The sequence below is a fragment of the Larus michahellis genome, chromosome 10 (assembly GCF_964199755.1).
Source record: "Larus michahellis chromosome 10, bLarMic1.1, whole genome shotgun sequence".
Lineage (NCBI taxonomy): Eukaryota > Metazoa > Chordata > Aves > Charadriiformes > Laridae > Larus > Larus michahellis.
This window is the reverse complement of record NC_133905.1, coordinates 2,982,003-2,996,927: the sequence shown is the minus strand read 5'-3', so window position 1 is coordinate 2,996,927 and position 14,925 is coordinate 2,982,003. Positions and strand designations below refer to the sequence as shown.

The 14,925-nt window shown below is 60.9% G+C and overlaps 3 protein-coding genes across 4 annotated transcripts; 1 reads left to right on the top strand and 2 right to left on the bottom strand.

Moving 5' to 3' along the window:
* On the top strand, positions 1-1,865 carry H1-10 (H1.10 linker histone). Its single transcript, XM_074603082.1, has one exon. The coding sequence runs from the start codon at positions 167-169 to the stop codon at positions 824-826; it is 660 nt and encodes a 219-aa protein (XP_074459183.1). The 5' UTR covers positions 1-166; the 3' UTR covers positions 827-1,865.
* A 3,170-nt stretch (positions 1,866-5,035) lies between these two features.
* Positions 5,036-7,525, bottom strand: LOC141749598 (histone H2A type 2-B-like). Its single transcript, XM_074603357.1, has 2 exons — positions 7,454-7,525; positions 5,036-7,366 (listed from the first exon to the last, which is right to left on the bottom strand). The coding sequence occupies exon 2, from the start codon at positions 7,283-7,285 to the stop codon at positions 6,905-6,907; it is 381 nt and encodes a 126-aa protein (XP_074459458.1). The 5' UTR covers positions 7,286-7,366; positions 7,454-7,525; the 3' UTR covers positions 5,036-6,904.
* A 1,611-nt stretch (positions 7,526-9,136) lies between these two features.
* HMCES (5-hydroxymethylcytosine binding, ES cell specific) lies at positions 9,137-14,895 on the bottom strand. 2 transcript variants are annotated; one of them, XM_074603355.1, is made up of 6 exons: positions 14,556-14,895; positions 12,540-12,683; positions 12,073-12,192; positions 11,386-11,546; positions 10,696-10,888; positions 9,137-10,298 (listed from the first exon to the last, which is right to left on the bottom strand). In XM_074603355.1, the coding sequence occupies exons 1-6, from the start codon at positions 14,736-14,738 to the stop codon at positions 10,092-10,094; spliced, it is 1,008 nt and encodes a 335-aa protein (XP_074459456.1). In that variant the 5' UTR covers positions 14,739-14,895; the 3' UTR covers positions 9,137-10,091. The 2 variants fall into 2 exon arrangements, with proteins under 2 accessions (XP_074459456.1, XP_074459457.1); XM_074603356.1 differs by lacking the exon at positions 12,073-12,192 and having other exon boundaries at positions 14,556-14,818.
* Between the last annotated feature and the right edge of the window lie 30 nt (positions 14,896-14,925).

The following is a 14,925-nucleotide window of genomic DNA, read 5'->3' as shown; positions in this document are numbered from 1 at the left end:
CCCATATAAAGGGCGGCGGCGGCGCCCGCCCCGCCAGAGCGCGGCGGCGGCGGTGGCGCGGAGGCGAGTGGAGAGCAGAGAGAGCAGCGCGTCCGCGCCGGGCCTCCGCCACGCCGCGGTTGTGCCCCTGCCCGCCCCCCGCCTCCCTCCTACCGTCCGCGCCACCATGTCGGTGGAGCTGGAAGAAGCCGATTTGCCCCTGACCGAGGCGGAGGAGGTGCCGCTCGCCCCGGAGAAGAAAGCCACCGCTAAGAAGGCGAAAGGCGGCGGCAGCTCCTCGCTGTCGCCGTCGAAGAAGAAGAAGAACAACAAGAAAAAGAACCAGCCGGGCAAATACAGCCAGCTGGTGGTGGAGACGATCCGCAAGCTGGGCGAGCGCAATGGCTCCTCGCTGGCCAAGATTTATAACGAGGCCAAGAAGGTGGCCTGGTTCGACCAGCAGAACGGCAGGACCTACCTGAAGTACTCCATCAAGGCGCTGGTGCAGAACGACACGCTGCTCCAGGTCAAGGGCACCGGAGCCAACGGCTCCTTCAAGCTCAACAGGAAGAAGCTGGAAGGCGGCGGCGAGGGGGGCGCGGGCAGCAGCGCCCACAAGTCCCACAAGAAGGCGACGGCCTCCACGTCCCGACGGGCGGAGAAGAAGCCGGCGGCCAAAAGCAAGAAACCCGAGAAGAAATCCCACAAGAAGGGAGCCGGTGGCGCGGCGGCGAAGAAGGACAAGGGCAAAGCCAAGAAGGCCACCAAGAAGGGAGCCGCGTCCCCCGGGGGCAAGAAGGTGAAGAAGTCGGCAAAGCCCAAGGCGCTGAAGAGCAGGAAGGCATGAGAGCGGGGCGCGGGGAGCCCCCCCGCCGCCCCCCACCCCCCCGGACTGCGAGCCCCGCGGCACAGACTGCTCTGAGGACGGACCCCAGGGGACCCGCTTTGTCTTTGTGTTGCTGACTCGGCTCCGCGGGCGCCGCCGTGCGCGGTGAGCGGGGCCGCGCCTGCCCCAGCCCCCTTTCCTTTCCCCTTCCCCGGCGCCTTATTTTTTCCATCCCCCCACACCCCGCGGCTTCTCCCCGATCGCGCCCTTTTGTTTTCGGCCGTGCCCCTCCCCGCGTGTAGACGGTTCCCGACCAGCCCCCCCCCCCCCCCCCCTTTTCCTTCTCTGCCATCCCCTCCCCCGCCTCCCCGGTGCTTCACAGGGTTTTTTCCCGCCCGGTTTCCATAGCAGCCATTTTGCGGCGGCGGCGGCGCCCCCGCTGCCCCCCGCGCCACGTGGGCCGGCTCCCGCCGCCCGGGCCCGCCCCGCCCCTCCCCTCCCCTCCCTCCGGGCGCCCCCGTTGCTTGCGCCCGGCCATTTCGAAAAGCCACCGCGCCCCCTATTGGCTGCCGGCCCCGGCGCCATGGCAACGGGCCGTTGGGCGCCAATTGGCTGCCGCGGCGTCGGGGCGCTCTTAAGGGGCGGCGCTGGCGGGGCGGCCCGCGGGGGGAGCCGGGGGCCGCCGGTTCAGGTCGCATCTTCAATGGCCTTTAATTTTTGTGTCAGTCTTTTTTTTTTTTTTTTTTTTTTCCAAATCGGTTTTGGGTTGGTTTTCGGGATTTTTTTTGTTTTGTTTTTTTTGAGGGAGGGTGGGGTGGGGTTTTTTTTCGTTTTCGTATTTTTTTTTTTCTTTTCATTTATCGTCGTTTCAAATAAATTGTTAAAAAACGTCAGAGCTGTGGTGTGCTCCCTGCGGGGCGGGGAGGGCCGGGGCCGCGGAGCCCCCGGGGCGAGGCGCGGGGCGAGGGTGGGTGGCAGCCCAGCCTGGAGGAGAGGAGGGGGGGCCCAGGGGGCTCTGCGGCGCTGCTCCCGGCCTCCAGGGAGATGGGGGCGGGTGGGAAGCCGCGCCTGCCGGGAAGGAAGGGCAGGACGAGCGGAGTGAGGATTCCCCGGCCATGGCGGCTGGGGAGGAGCGCGGTCCCTGCGCAGCTGCGCTTGGCTGAGCGGTGGGGGGGGGGGATGGTGGATGCAGTGAATGGGGACAACCCCACCCCCCCCCCCCCCCCGCAGCACCCGAATTGGAGGCGGGGGGGGGGGGGCAGCTCCCAGGACGCACCCCTACCTCCACTATTCCCCGCAGCTGCGGGTGCCTTTCCCCCGGGATCTGCGGTTCCTGCTGTGCCCCGGGCATCAGCGGCTGGGGGGGGGGGTGTAAGGCACTCGGAGCCGCGGCCTGCACCCCGTGGAGCCACTCCTCGCCTCCATGGCTGCGCCTATTTATAGCTGGCAGCAGCGAGGTTGCGTAAAGCCCTGCCGAGGATCTGGGCCATCTTGTTCTGCAGGCGCGGGGTGAGCCCGCAGCGACACAAGCATTGCTCGCCGGGGACCCCGTCTCACAGCGGGGGTGGGTGGGGGGAAGGGGCCAGCAGGGAGTGGGGCAGGAGGTGTTGCAGTCGAACCGAACGGGCTGTCACCCAAAAATACCAAAAACTGCCTCACAGCAGGGTCCAGCTCAGCTGCCTCCACCAGAGAGGGAGGAGGGCACCAAGCAGGAGCATCACCGCCCCCTCCCAGGTGCTGCGCTCAGAGCATCTACGTGCTCCTGGGGAGCACAGCACAGATCAGCCCAATGCCCGAGGCCCCCACGAGGAGGGGGCAAGGGAACAGCAGCCAGACGGTGCTTGGGGACAGCCACAACCCCTTCGGCACTGCCAGGAAAGGAGCAGCCCCCATCCTCCAGGGCCCATTCAACCCTCCTGATAAAGCAGCAGCTTTATCCCTGTGCCCGTGGGAGCACAAGCAGGGGAGAAGGGAAGCAAATTTCACTCCCTGAAGAAAAGTCAGCTGAATTCAGACAAGCCAGCCGTGCCCCTGGAGGAGGCCAGCGAGACTCTGCTCCTGGGAGGCTGCAGCCTCCCTCCGGGGCTATACGTAGGACAGGCTGCTGCTGGGTCCAACCTGCCACCGTCCCCCTGCCCAAAGGAGTCTCACACCAAGCCCGGGCGCCTGCCAGCAACCTCCAGTACCGGGGGAGAGCGGCTGCATCCCAGCAACGATCTGCAGTTGTCTCCTCAGTCAATAGATGACACTGCAGGTTTTGGAGGGGTTGCCATCACCCAGGTCTGGCCAGCCTCGCAGTCCAGCAGCTGGCTGGCGTAAGCACAGCAGCAGATGGAGGGGCGGCCCCGTGCCCCATGAGGGGTGGTCAGGCCAACGACTCAGCAAGGGCACGGCTCTGCCCTCAGCGCTGACCTGAGGCAAACTGCTCCACTGCTAAGGAGCGTTACTACGAAGGTAATCCACGGGTGGCATTCCCGTGGGCAGGCAGTCAGCCAGCCTCCGGCTGCCCGGCAGGGGGAAGGCAGCAGGGCAACACACCGCGCAGGTCCAGCTGGAGGACCTGCTCTGACCTCTTGGTCAGAGGGGCCAGCAGCATCTCACCTCACAGGTAGAGACTGCCAGGAGCTGTGATGCTGGAGCATCCCCATGCGAGCTCCCATGGGTGCTGCTAGCCACAAGGGCCAGGCACTGGAGAGAAACCCAAGCCCCAAGGGCCAGTGACTCCAGTCTCGTCACCCAAACACAGCCAGTTCCAGAGCTGAGGTACGCAGCTGGTGGAGACTCCACTGCACACAGCAAGAGGCACAGAAGACAGCTTCAGTTCCAGGTCTGGGCTTATCTCGCCTTCAGTGCTCAAGAGGAGGCAGGGGAAGAGCCCTGCAGCCCCCTGCCCCCTCCTCCAGGGAAGCAAAGACCCTCAAACACCCTTTCAGGCCCCTGTGACCTCTGGGAAGGCTCTACTCAGCCAAGTCCTTATTTTATGAGCTCAACTGCTCTGGTGCTCCAAAGCATTCAGAAGAGCCAGGACCAGCAACACTGCTCCAAGAAGCTGAGAGACCTCTCTCTGGAGCTGCAAGCTTGAAGGTGGCAAAGTCCACTCCAGCTTTCTAATAAAGACCAAGACTTGCACTGTCCTGGTCACAACGATGTTCAGATGTGAAGTTTAGCAGGTGATAAAGGCCAAGTGCTTTAGCAACGCTTGGCGAGACGGACAGGATTTCCTTTGGTCTGCAATAGCCCAGCTTTCCCAGACAGTCCATCACACAGCTGGAAGTTCAGAACCCAGCTGGAGCTCAATGTCAAGGGCACCACATGTGTCACCAGCTCCTAGTCGTAGCTGCAGGCATCACCCCACCAGCCTGGGCAGAGCCACACAATAGCTCGGGTGGCTACAGAGCTACTCAGCCCCAGGCGTGCAGCACAGCAGCCTGACATGTCCCCGTTCCCTGCCCCAGGGCACCCTCAACTGCTTAATCCTCCTTTCTGCCTTCTGTTCTGGACAGCACGTTTGGCAGGGCAGAAGGTGCACTGCCCTACGGAGACCAGTCCAGCAGCTCCAGTCCTGCCCAACACCTTCCACAGCCCAGCACAGACCTCGCCAGCACCCAACCCTGACCCCACTGGAAGGTATCTAAGCTTCCCACAACCTTTCCTCCCAAACCCAAGCCAGGAGCAACTCTGGCTTGCACACCAGGCACCAGCGCAACAAACTGGGAGATGTCCAACACTGGGAGAGGGTGTCCAACACCCAGTATCTCCAGACCTCCTCTCTCCTCATCAGATCAGCTTTTCCCACCTGACCTCCGCAAGCCCATCTCTGCCTACTTGCCTGCAAGGTCACCCAGAGGGTCCTGGGCAGCCCATGGGGTGGGGAAAGCACCTCCAGCACTGGGGAGGGTCCTGGGTCCAGCCTTACTCCCCCCTTTGCTGCTGCCAGCTCAGGGGCAGCTCAGGCTTCCTGGTGCTAGTGACAGAGCGACCAGGCAACACGGCATTCCCATGAGCAGGGAGAAGAGCCAGAGAAGGGTTTTATCCACTCCCAGGGGCAGGACAAGACCATTTGTCAGAGTGAAGGTCAAGCAGGACCACTGCTAGGTCAGATGTGGTGCTTTACTAGTCCCTCCCCACTTGGGGAAAACCAAGCCCAGATATCAGGATGCCACCAGAGAGCCGGCTCCCACAGACCGCTGCTAGAGTCAGTAGTTCGGTGAGGTGACAAGACACAGCACGTTCGACAGGGAACCAGTTTAATCAGATATTGGTTTGCACCGTTCTTTTCAGTATCACAAGTTCTGCATTTTTCTAAGAAATACAAAGCACTCTCGGGTTGTACCAAACGCTGGTCCTGGAGAAAACAAGAGGGAAGAGAACAAGACACTTGGATACAGACATGTCAGCCACCGCCGGGTGGACGGGAAGGAAACCCCTCACCCCCACCTCGCCAACATTAACAGTCACTTTACAGGAGTAAGAAAGATCCCGGGGGGGCTGTGGCCAGGTGCCCCCCACCCACCCGAGGTCAGGATACCCCGGCGTAACCGCGGGACATGTCCGCACCCCCATTAGCACAACACTAACGAACACACCGCTTCCACGTTCCACAACAGAGCGAAAAAACCCCTTCATAAAACCAGTTGACAAGCATCCAGGTTCATCTACTCTAGATAATAATAAACTCAGAGCCAGGGTAAGTTACTTCATCCACAAGATTAACAGCTGATTCAATAGGTCGAACACATGCTACTTACAGCACATAAATAGAAATTGCTCTTTTTTTTTTTTTTTTTTAAACTTAAAAAACACGTTATGAAGGTCTATGGTCCGATTGCCCAGACACTGCCGCATGCACACGACTATCGGCCTCCACAGAAGCGGGCTGCTCTGGGCAGCGAGGAAAGCTGTCTCTGCATCAGCTATTCCAGGTGTCACGGGACAGCTAGCCTGCCCCCATGCTCGCACATTATCCACACAGCCATTAAATAAATACAGTACTAGCTAAGAGTGGGTTTTAATACAAACTCTAGGGTTGCCTTTAAAAAGAAATATTAATCCATAGAAGGTTACAGTTAACAGATATAATCATCACTTTATTTCTCAGAACCAGAAGTAGTGTTGAACAAACAAACAACAAGAACAACAACAACAAAAAAAGACACGGCATGTCATTTCCAGAAGTGCAACCAGGGTACAGGGTAGCTCTCGGCGAGACGAAGGGCTTCCGCAGCCGGGAGAGGAGGGGAGCCACAGCAGAAGATGGCAGCTCCCGCTCCCGGCGGGCGCCTGACCTTGCGACGCTCTCCGAGGGGATTTGTCACTGCAGCCTCCACCCCACCCCGCTAGCGGGACCCACGGCGTGTGGGACCACCGAGCCCCCCAGCACCCACGAAGCCAGGGAGCCACAGGAAGGTGACTTTGCAGGGAGGTACCCCAAAATAAGAGACCTTAAAATAAATAGGACCAGAGCTTCTTTACAGTAGGCAATGCACTAGCTTTACCATGAACCAAACTAAAACTAACAGTCACTTCTTGCCAATGGAGAAACTTTTCCTCCTTTTCACATTTTCCAGCCCCCTGCCCTCCCCGCTGCAGTGCGGCCGGGATGGCATTGCTGGGAGGGGGCACAGCAGCAGCAAGTCCCATCCTAATGCAGGGTGAGCGGGGCCAGCTGGGGGGGCCCTGCACAGCCCCAGGGCTGCCAGAGGGGAGAGGTGGCTAGGGGTGCCCATGTCCATCCCCACGTCAGCCAAAACAATCCTCAGCAGCTACCAGCAGCTCAGCACTGTGACCCAACCATGCGGCTCCAAACGCCATCACTGCCGACAGCTGTGATCCAGCTGCCTCCTCCAAAAACACTTCTTCGAGAAGGAAGAGGGGCAGGGTGGGGGCACAAGCAGGGCATCACCTCACCCATGCTCCCCCAGCACCCAGCCATAGCCCAGGCTGGGGGGCTAGCGGAGGGCCGGCGGGGTGCTGCCAGGGCTCACCACCCAGCCCGGGCTGGGGGGGGGCAGGAAAGGGAACCCCAGCCCCCTTGTAAGGGGAGGTAGGACAGTAGTGAAGAGGGGGCCGGGGAGGAGGTAAGGGGCGGGGGGGCAGCGCTCACTTCTTGGAGCTCTGCGTCTTCTTGGGCAGCAGCACGGCCTGAATGTTGGGCAGGACACCGCCCTGGGCGATGGTCACGCCGCCCAGCAGCTTGTTGAGCTCCTCGTCGTTGCGGATGGCGAGCTGCAGGTGCCGCGGGATGATGCGCGTCTTCTTGTTGTCGCGGGCCGCGTTGCCCGCCAGCTCCAGGATCTCAGCCGAGAGGTACTCCAGCACCGCCGCCAGGTACACCGGCGCCCCGGCGCCCACCCGCTCCGCGTAGTTACCCTTCCGCAGCAGCCGGTGCACCCGGCCCACGGGGAACTGCAGCCCGGCCCGCGACGAGCGCGACTTGGCCTTGGCCCGCGCTTTGCCGCCGGACTTCCCCCGGCCCGACATGGCCGGCAGGCAGCGGCCACTCGCCGCCGCCGCCTCCTCCTCCTCCCAAGAAGCGCCGCAACACACAGACGGTCCCGGCGCCTGCGGGGAAGGATAACACGCCGATTACACCGCGCCTCCGGGCCGGGGCCCCACCGTCCCCGCCCGCCGCTGCCGCGCCGCCCTTACCCGCAGCCGTCGCCTCCGCCGCTCCGCCCTGCGCGCCGCCCGCCGCCGCACTGCCAGCGCCGCCGCCGCCGCGCCGCGGATATCCCTGCCCGCCCCGCTGCCCGCCTCTTCCCATTGGTTGCCGCCGCCGCCGGCGCGGCGCTGATTGGTTGTTGCCTCGATCCCTGATTTGCATAGGGCTCGCAGAGCCCGGGCTCGGCCGCGGGGCCGGCGCCGAGGGCAGCGCCCGGCGGGGAGCGACACGGCTCTGGCCCTTGCTCCGGGGGGGTGGAGGGGTCCCGGCTACCAACCGGCCGAGCCCGGGCGCAGCCAGGGGTAACCCACACGCCCCTGTAGCTTAGCTCTTTCCTGGCTGCGCAGGGGCCGGGGTGGTGGTGGCGGTGGGGAGTTCCCCTGGGTGTCTCGGCAGCGCTGCCGCTCCTCACCGGCTGCCCCTTTTGCTTTGCCCAAATCCATAGCCCTCTCCACAGGCCTCCTCTCCTGGAAGGATTGCAGGGCCTGCAGGCGCGGGGGGGATGCTCGGGAGGCGGGGGGAGTCCCCCGATGGGGGGGGAATCCCCCCCATCGGGGGACTCCCCCCGCCTCCCGAGCATCCCCCCCGCCTGCCCGCGCTGCCCTCCCTGCCAGAGCATCAAAGGGGAAAGTTGCTCCCACGCCAGCTTTTGGGCCCAGGTCACGCTGGGTTGAGCGCAGTCATCTCCTTGCCAGGTAGAAGCAACCGCTGCAAACGGCGGCGGGCGAGCAGCCAGGCTCCGGTTTAAAGGTTCGGCAATAACAACTTCTCATTAAACCCTCAGCACAGTTTTTTAATTGGTGACGCTGCTGCCGCCGCCGGTGCTCACAGCCCGGAGGGAGATAAGCTGTGCCCTGCATCTTTGCATCCGCCCATGCCTCCCCAAGGGAAGGATTATGTTCCCCAGAGCGGGGAAAGGTGAGCATGCCCTGCTCGTGCTCAGCATCTTCACTCCCTCCACAGCAACTGGAGACCTGAAACGAATTTGAGACGAGCCGGTAGTGACCTTTGGAAAAGCCTGATCTGCAGTTAGCACCGACCGGGCCAGGGCAGCTGAGCTGCTCATGCTGGAGGAGTGATGGCCAGGCAGGGAGAGAAACCTCCCTCATGGCTCCTGCAAGTATAGGCACCAAGGTGACAGCCCCAGCGCATGAAGAACTATTTATTCTGCCAGGAGCTGCTAATGCAGCGACTCTCTTGCCTCAAGTCACAGTGGGAGCGAGGAGGAGCCAGCGAGCAACAGGCTTTCTGGCTGGAAATCCTAATCCCACCCCAGCTTCCCATAAGCCAGGAGACCTTCTGGGCTCAGCCGCCTCCGTGGCACGCGAGGGATTCAGAGACGGATTTGGCCCTCCCCGGATGCCCGTCCTGCAGCTCCTGCTCTGGCTCCACTGACCCTCCCCAGGGACGAGCCCCAGCTACAGCTGCTCCTGCGGCTCCCCAGGGACAGATCATTCGAGAGGTGCCCTGAAATAAATCCCCAGGGAATACATTCCACTGGCAAACGGAAATGCTCCAGCAACACGGCCCTACTTCTACCCTGAGAGCTCAGCAGCAGGTAGCTGGTCTCTGCCTCAGCAGCTGGAGAGGAGACACAGAAACAGGGGCAAGGGGCTGGGGTGGGCAAGGGGGACACGGACACGCACACGGACAAGGGCACTGCGCAGTCAGCCAGTGAATCCCATTTTATTTTTTCCAATACAAATGAAGCACTGCAAGGGTGCCACCATGTAAGGCTTTTTGGTCTGCAACATCTGGCTCTGTTGACAAAATCCCTGACCTCAAAACCAACCGCCCTAGGCTGGTCTGTAACGGCACTTTGGTTATCTGGGCTTTAATGAACGACCTTTATGAACCAGGCGGAGCGCATCCCTCCACAGACCACGAAAATCCTCTCTAAGTCTTCAAATCCCATTAACAAAAACGATCGTACAAACAACGTGACCAAGACAGGCTGTCCCACCCCCGCTGCCCGCAGGGGAACCCAAGAAAAGTCCCGTTCCTCCCCGGCGCCGCTCAAACACCTCCCTGGGCAGGAGCCAAGGATGCAGGTGGCAACGCTGGTGCAGCGCGGGATGACTCCGGCAGATCTTCCCAGCCTGGGGTTTCCTCCTAGTATCTATTGCACCTTCCTCTGCACCGCAGCCGTCTTTTGAGGGCAAGAGTACCAGAAAGGAATTTGTACAGAAGCGATGTGGAATTAAATGGAAAAAGAGGTACCCGTTTAACACCAAAGAAAAAAAAGGGAAAAGAAAAGAAAACAGAAGAAGGAGACACGGACACTGTGAGAAGGCAGAAGCTGCTCCTCCCCAGCCGGCTGAGATGGTCCTCAGGGCTTTATCATCTCCGGTCCTCACGAGCGACTGGCAGGGAGGGAGGCCAGCAGGTTATATTCACTCCCGTCAGCACAAGACAAAGCCAAAAGCTTTAAAGACAAACACCAACCTTTAACACGACACGAAGAACAGAGACAACAACCTAGAGCATCGGATCAACACCTGAGAGGCCTGGAGAATCTCAACACCAGTCTGCAAAGCTTTCCAAAAAAAAAAAACCCACCACCATTCCTCGTTCTGCTTAGGCAAATCAGAAGGAAAAAGGATGGCCAGCCATCCCAGCTGGTGCCTAAGCCTTGCGCTTCTTCGCAGCCGGCTGTCCCTCCTTCCCCAGCCACTGCTGCAGGATATCTGCACTGGTTTTCTTGGGCGAAGGGCTGTGGATGAACTGGCTCGTCCACCTGGGCAAATCATTTTCTTTCTTCTGGGGAGAACCCTCCTGTGAGTTTTTTAACCAGCCCAGCATCGTTTTGCTGCTCGGGGTGGCTTCGGCCTCCTGGAGAGACAAAAGACAGCGGGAGAGAAGTCAGAAGCAGAGCGAGAGCAGGGCAGGCAGCCGACTGCGAGAGCTGGTCCAGAGCAGGACGGGGAGGCTGGAGCAATCAAGGCACATCTGCAGGAGGTTCCCCGGGCTGCCGGGAACAGGCTTGTTCCAAGCCCCAATTCACATGGAATTTGGCTCATTTGGCAGAGAAATCCTGGCACGGGGTGACGGTTTGTTTCTGGAAGTGGAGGGAAGGGAATCTGTTGGGGGCTCTTTGCTCCAGCATCAAGCACAGCCATGCCCTGCAGATGCCGCCTGCTGCTGCCCCTCCTGCAGCCCGGCACCATCATCCCCGCTTGGGGACGTCACCGTGGCCAAGCCCTCCCCTGCCAACCCCCCCAGCGCTCACCTTCTTGGCTCCCAGCTCGATGGGTGCGAGACACTGGGGCGCGTTGTTGCGGACGCTGTTGACAAAGGTGGAGACTGGGTGGAAGACGATGTTCTCCGTGGGCTGGATGAGTTTAACCGCTTCTTGGGTTGGCACTTCGGCAAAGTCCAGCCATTTCCTGATGGCCTCGTCCCCGTCCAGGATGGCTGGCATCCTAGGGGACACGGAAGTCAGAGCCAAAGCCCAGTGCCCATATGGCAGAGCCGGGTGGCAAAAGCTGGGCTTGTACGTTAGCAAGGAGCCGGCAGCTCGGGGGGGAACGGGGGGAAAATCAAAGCAGTGGGATGCTCTTCTTCAAGGCAGAGCACGCGTTCGCTTTGCCCAGGTAGCTGCTTTGCTGGAAGAGGCGGAGGAGTTGACTGCCAAGCCCTAGTCAGGCGGAGAACGATCCAACTCCGGAGAGCGATCCAACTCCGGAGAGCGATCCAACTCTGACCGCCACCCGCCAGGGCACAAAGATGGTGATTTATGGAAAGGGCGTGAGCCGGTGACCCGAAACAAGCTGGTAATGTTGTAGCGTTTGTCTCCCAGGGCATCAGGAGGTGGCAGGGCTCCCTGCCTGCCTGCTGCCAGACCAGCGTTTGGAGGCGCAGCTTTCCTCCCGCACCCCCCCGCCGCCCTGCAGCCCCCCCACCCCCGGCTCTCACTTGCCTGTGATGGATGAAGCTCACGTCCTTGGAGGCATCCACGGTGATGATGGTGTAAGTGTACAGCATTTCTCCTCCCGCCGGTGGCTCCCAGCAGTCGAAAATCCCAGCCATGGTGAGCAACCTCCAGCCTCTCCATTCCTCCTCTCCCTCCTTCTCCTCGGCCTACAGAAGAGAGGCCCCATCGCCCCGGTCAGTGCCGACCCGCGGGCATCCAAAACATCGCAGACTGGCCGGTGCCGTGGCTCGTTAATCTCAGTCATGAACTGCACTAATCTGAGGGCTTTCCAGGAGCCCTTCCACTAATTTGAGGTAACGCCAGGAGAAGCAGCAGGAGCGCCTTCCAGGGCAAGCCAGCGCCCTCCTCCACTTCTGAACATCCCGGCCGCCGGCTCAGCTGACGGAAAGAGGCAGCGAAACTCCCAGCCCAGTCCCCTGCGAGACACATCACCCACCCATGCAAATACCCGGCATGCGGGGAGCAGCCAGCGTGACGGCGGGGACGCTGTGGCACCATTTACAGCTGGGGGACCGCCGGCCGCAGAGGGATGCCAGGGTGCAAGCCTGCCTTGGACCAGAACCCCGTTGGGAAAGGGAGACCCCCAGAGACGGGCACGGCTGGAGGGAAGGGAGCTTTTCCCAGGAGGGAGCAGGGGCTCAGAGCATTCAGACATGGCGAGGGACCCCGTACCACAGCGTCCTTGGTCTGGGGGAAGTAAATGAAATACGGCTGCTTCCCCCCGCTCTGCTGCTGCCACTCGTAGAAGCCATCTGCCAGGACCACGCAGCGCTTGCCCTGGAGGAGAGCACCCTGGGGGAGAGAAAACACAAGCGAGGGGTGAAGAGCAGCCCCGAGCAGGCTGCAAGGAAGGACAGGGGCCGCTGGGACCACCCAGCCCCCCCGCTCCCTCCTGGGGCTCCCCTATGCTGCCCCACGGGGCACACAAACGCCACCACCAGCGCTGGGATGAAAGGTGAGCTTCACCAGCAACAACCTTTTCAGTTCTTCTACTTTAATGAGATCCGCCAGCTCCGCAGCGCAGGGACCGAACTCCCCTCTGCAGCAGGAGGCCGGTACTCGCTAGGGAGAGGCTTCGGCTCTGGTTTTGCCGACTACGCGAGCTCTTCAAGCTGGACACAAAGGCAGCAGCAACTCACCTTGTAGGAGGACTTCTTCAGCATGGTATCGCTGCGGCAGTTGGAGGTATTAAATTGCATTTTGGAAGGGTCGTCCTTTTTGAACCAGGAGGGAACCAGGCCCCAGCGCATGTCCATGAGGACCCGCTCGGAGGAGTCGGCATCCTTTTGAACGAGACGGAGAAACACCTCGGGTCAAGGACATGTTGCAGGGACCACGAGCATCCCCACGGCTTGAGAGAGGGGCTTCTCCCCCTGCAAGGGGAGCAGAGGCCAGCGTCCCTGCCCAGAACCCAGCTGGGGCTCGCAGTGCCCCCAGCACCAGAGCTGCTCCTCTGCAGGGATGCCACTCCCCAGCCATGCGGAAATAGCCACTAATTATAACCCTTTGCATATTCTTAACGGCTTTGCTGTAAGAATTAATCTTCAGCAGAAAGCCCAAGAATATTTTGCAGGAATAAATAACAGTGTCTCCGCGAGGCTTGCCCAACAGCTCCGGAGGAACGAACGCAGTTTTTCTCCAGCGGGAAGTGCCTGGACACGTGAGCTCCCAAGCCCTTAGGTAAACAGTTACGTCACGCTCCAAGGTCCTCAAAACTTTCCTCTTTAAAAAGCGAGCGTCCCACAGGACGTAAGCCTCACCTTCATTTTAATAACGTGATTTCTGCTGGCCGGGTGCACTTTCACTCCTTTGCGCTTTGCATACCGTCTGCCTTGGGACGATGGAAACGCCTCGCGGCTTTCACTTCTCCCCCAGCTCCCTCTCACTTTCTGCCCGCAGCTGCCAGCCCCGGGCAGGGCACAGCGGGGGCCGGCGAGGCCCCGGGGGCATCTGCTCCCAAAGAACCGCAGTAGAGGTATACATATACCTACTATAGGGGTGTGTGTGTATATATATATATATAGGGACATGTACATGCCCAGTTTTGTGAAGTCTTCCAGAGCATCCCACAGATGAGGAGTGGCAAAAAAGGGGCACGTTACACTGCGCAGTGTCCCAACAGCTGAACGGAGAGGGACAACCCAGCGGGTGTCTGCCCGTGACCGCTATCACGCTCCCAACCCCATGTTCTCTGCTCCATCAACTTACCGGCTGCGCTCGGGGGGATGTGGGACCCCAGGGCAGGAAAGGAAGGTATGATGGATGCCCAACGGCATCACTCCAAAGCAGCCCCCACCGAGGCGTCCCACCCCATCCCCAGTGCCGGTAACGGCTGCGGATCGCAGTGGCCCCTTTCGCTGTCCCACCGGCCAGGGGAGGAAGAGCTGGGTGGGGGGGGGAGCCCAGATTGGGGTGTTTCAATTCAGCGCACCCAGCTTCACCCCGCTGAACACGGAAGAGCAGCAGTTCACCGGGCATCTCTTCTGCGGAAACCCAGCGAGATGCACACACGGCCGTACAGGCTGCTCAGGTTGCCTGGGTGAGCTCTGGCGAGGCTTAAATTAGCCGGGATAACGGTCACCACAGGTGTACTGCTATTTTACAGCTCTGAAGTTGAGATTTTTTTTTTTTTATTTTTTTTTTTTTTCTCTCTCTACCCTCCCCTACCGAAGCGACCCGGACACTCTCTGCAGCATTATGAAAAAAAAAAAAAAAAAAGCCTCAGGAAAGCAGAATAAAACCAGTAGAGCCATTATAGACGTTGGGGAACGTCTATAATTCTATAACTCTACCACAGTTAGTTACTTATATATGAATTTTTGCAGAAAATATAACGCTATGCTGGAAGCATGGTACTGACACCCCCCCCCCCCCTCCCAAGGAACACGTAAATACTAACAGGAGGAGACATCTTTGTAACTAGAAAACTCAATACCTGCCACGTACTGAATTCAATACCTGCCGCTGCGCCAAGAGAAGCCAAACAAGGCGGTCCCGTTCAGGCTGGGTACCCACCACCCCGGGCGGCACGACCCCGTCCCCACCGCCCGGCCAAGCTCCCGTTTAAGCCCACCGGGATACGGCGGCAGCCAGGATGGGGCGCCGGGAGCCCTTGTTTCGGTTGGCGAAGGGAGAGAAGGAAGGGAGGGAGGTACCTGCTGGAGGTGCCGTCGGGAGAGCAGCACCGGGCCGCTGGACTGCGGGCCCTTGTTGTAGGAGGGCCGGTACCGCTCCGCCCGGATCCACTCGGGCTGCCGCTGCCGGCCCCGGTTATCGCGATAGGCGCAGGCCCGGCGGAGGTTGTCGGCCCCCAAGGAACAGGCCGTCCGTCCGCACATCCCGCCGCCCGCCCCGATTCTGCCGGGGGGGGACGGACGGACGGACGGACGGGGACCGAGCGCTCCGCCCCACCGGGACGGGGGCGGCACCGGGCGGGGAGGAGCCACCAGCGCGGGAACGCCCGAACCACGACACTGTCGTCGTCGTCCCCGCCCCCCCCCCCCCCCCCCCCCCGCGACAGGCCAG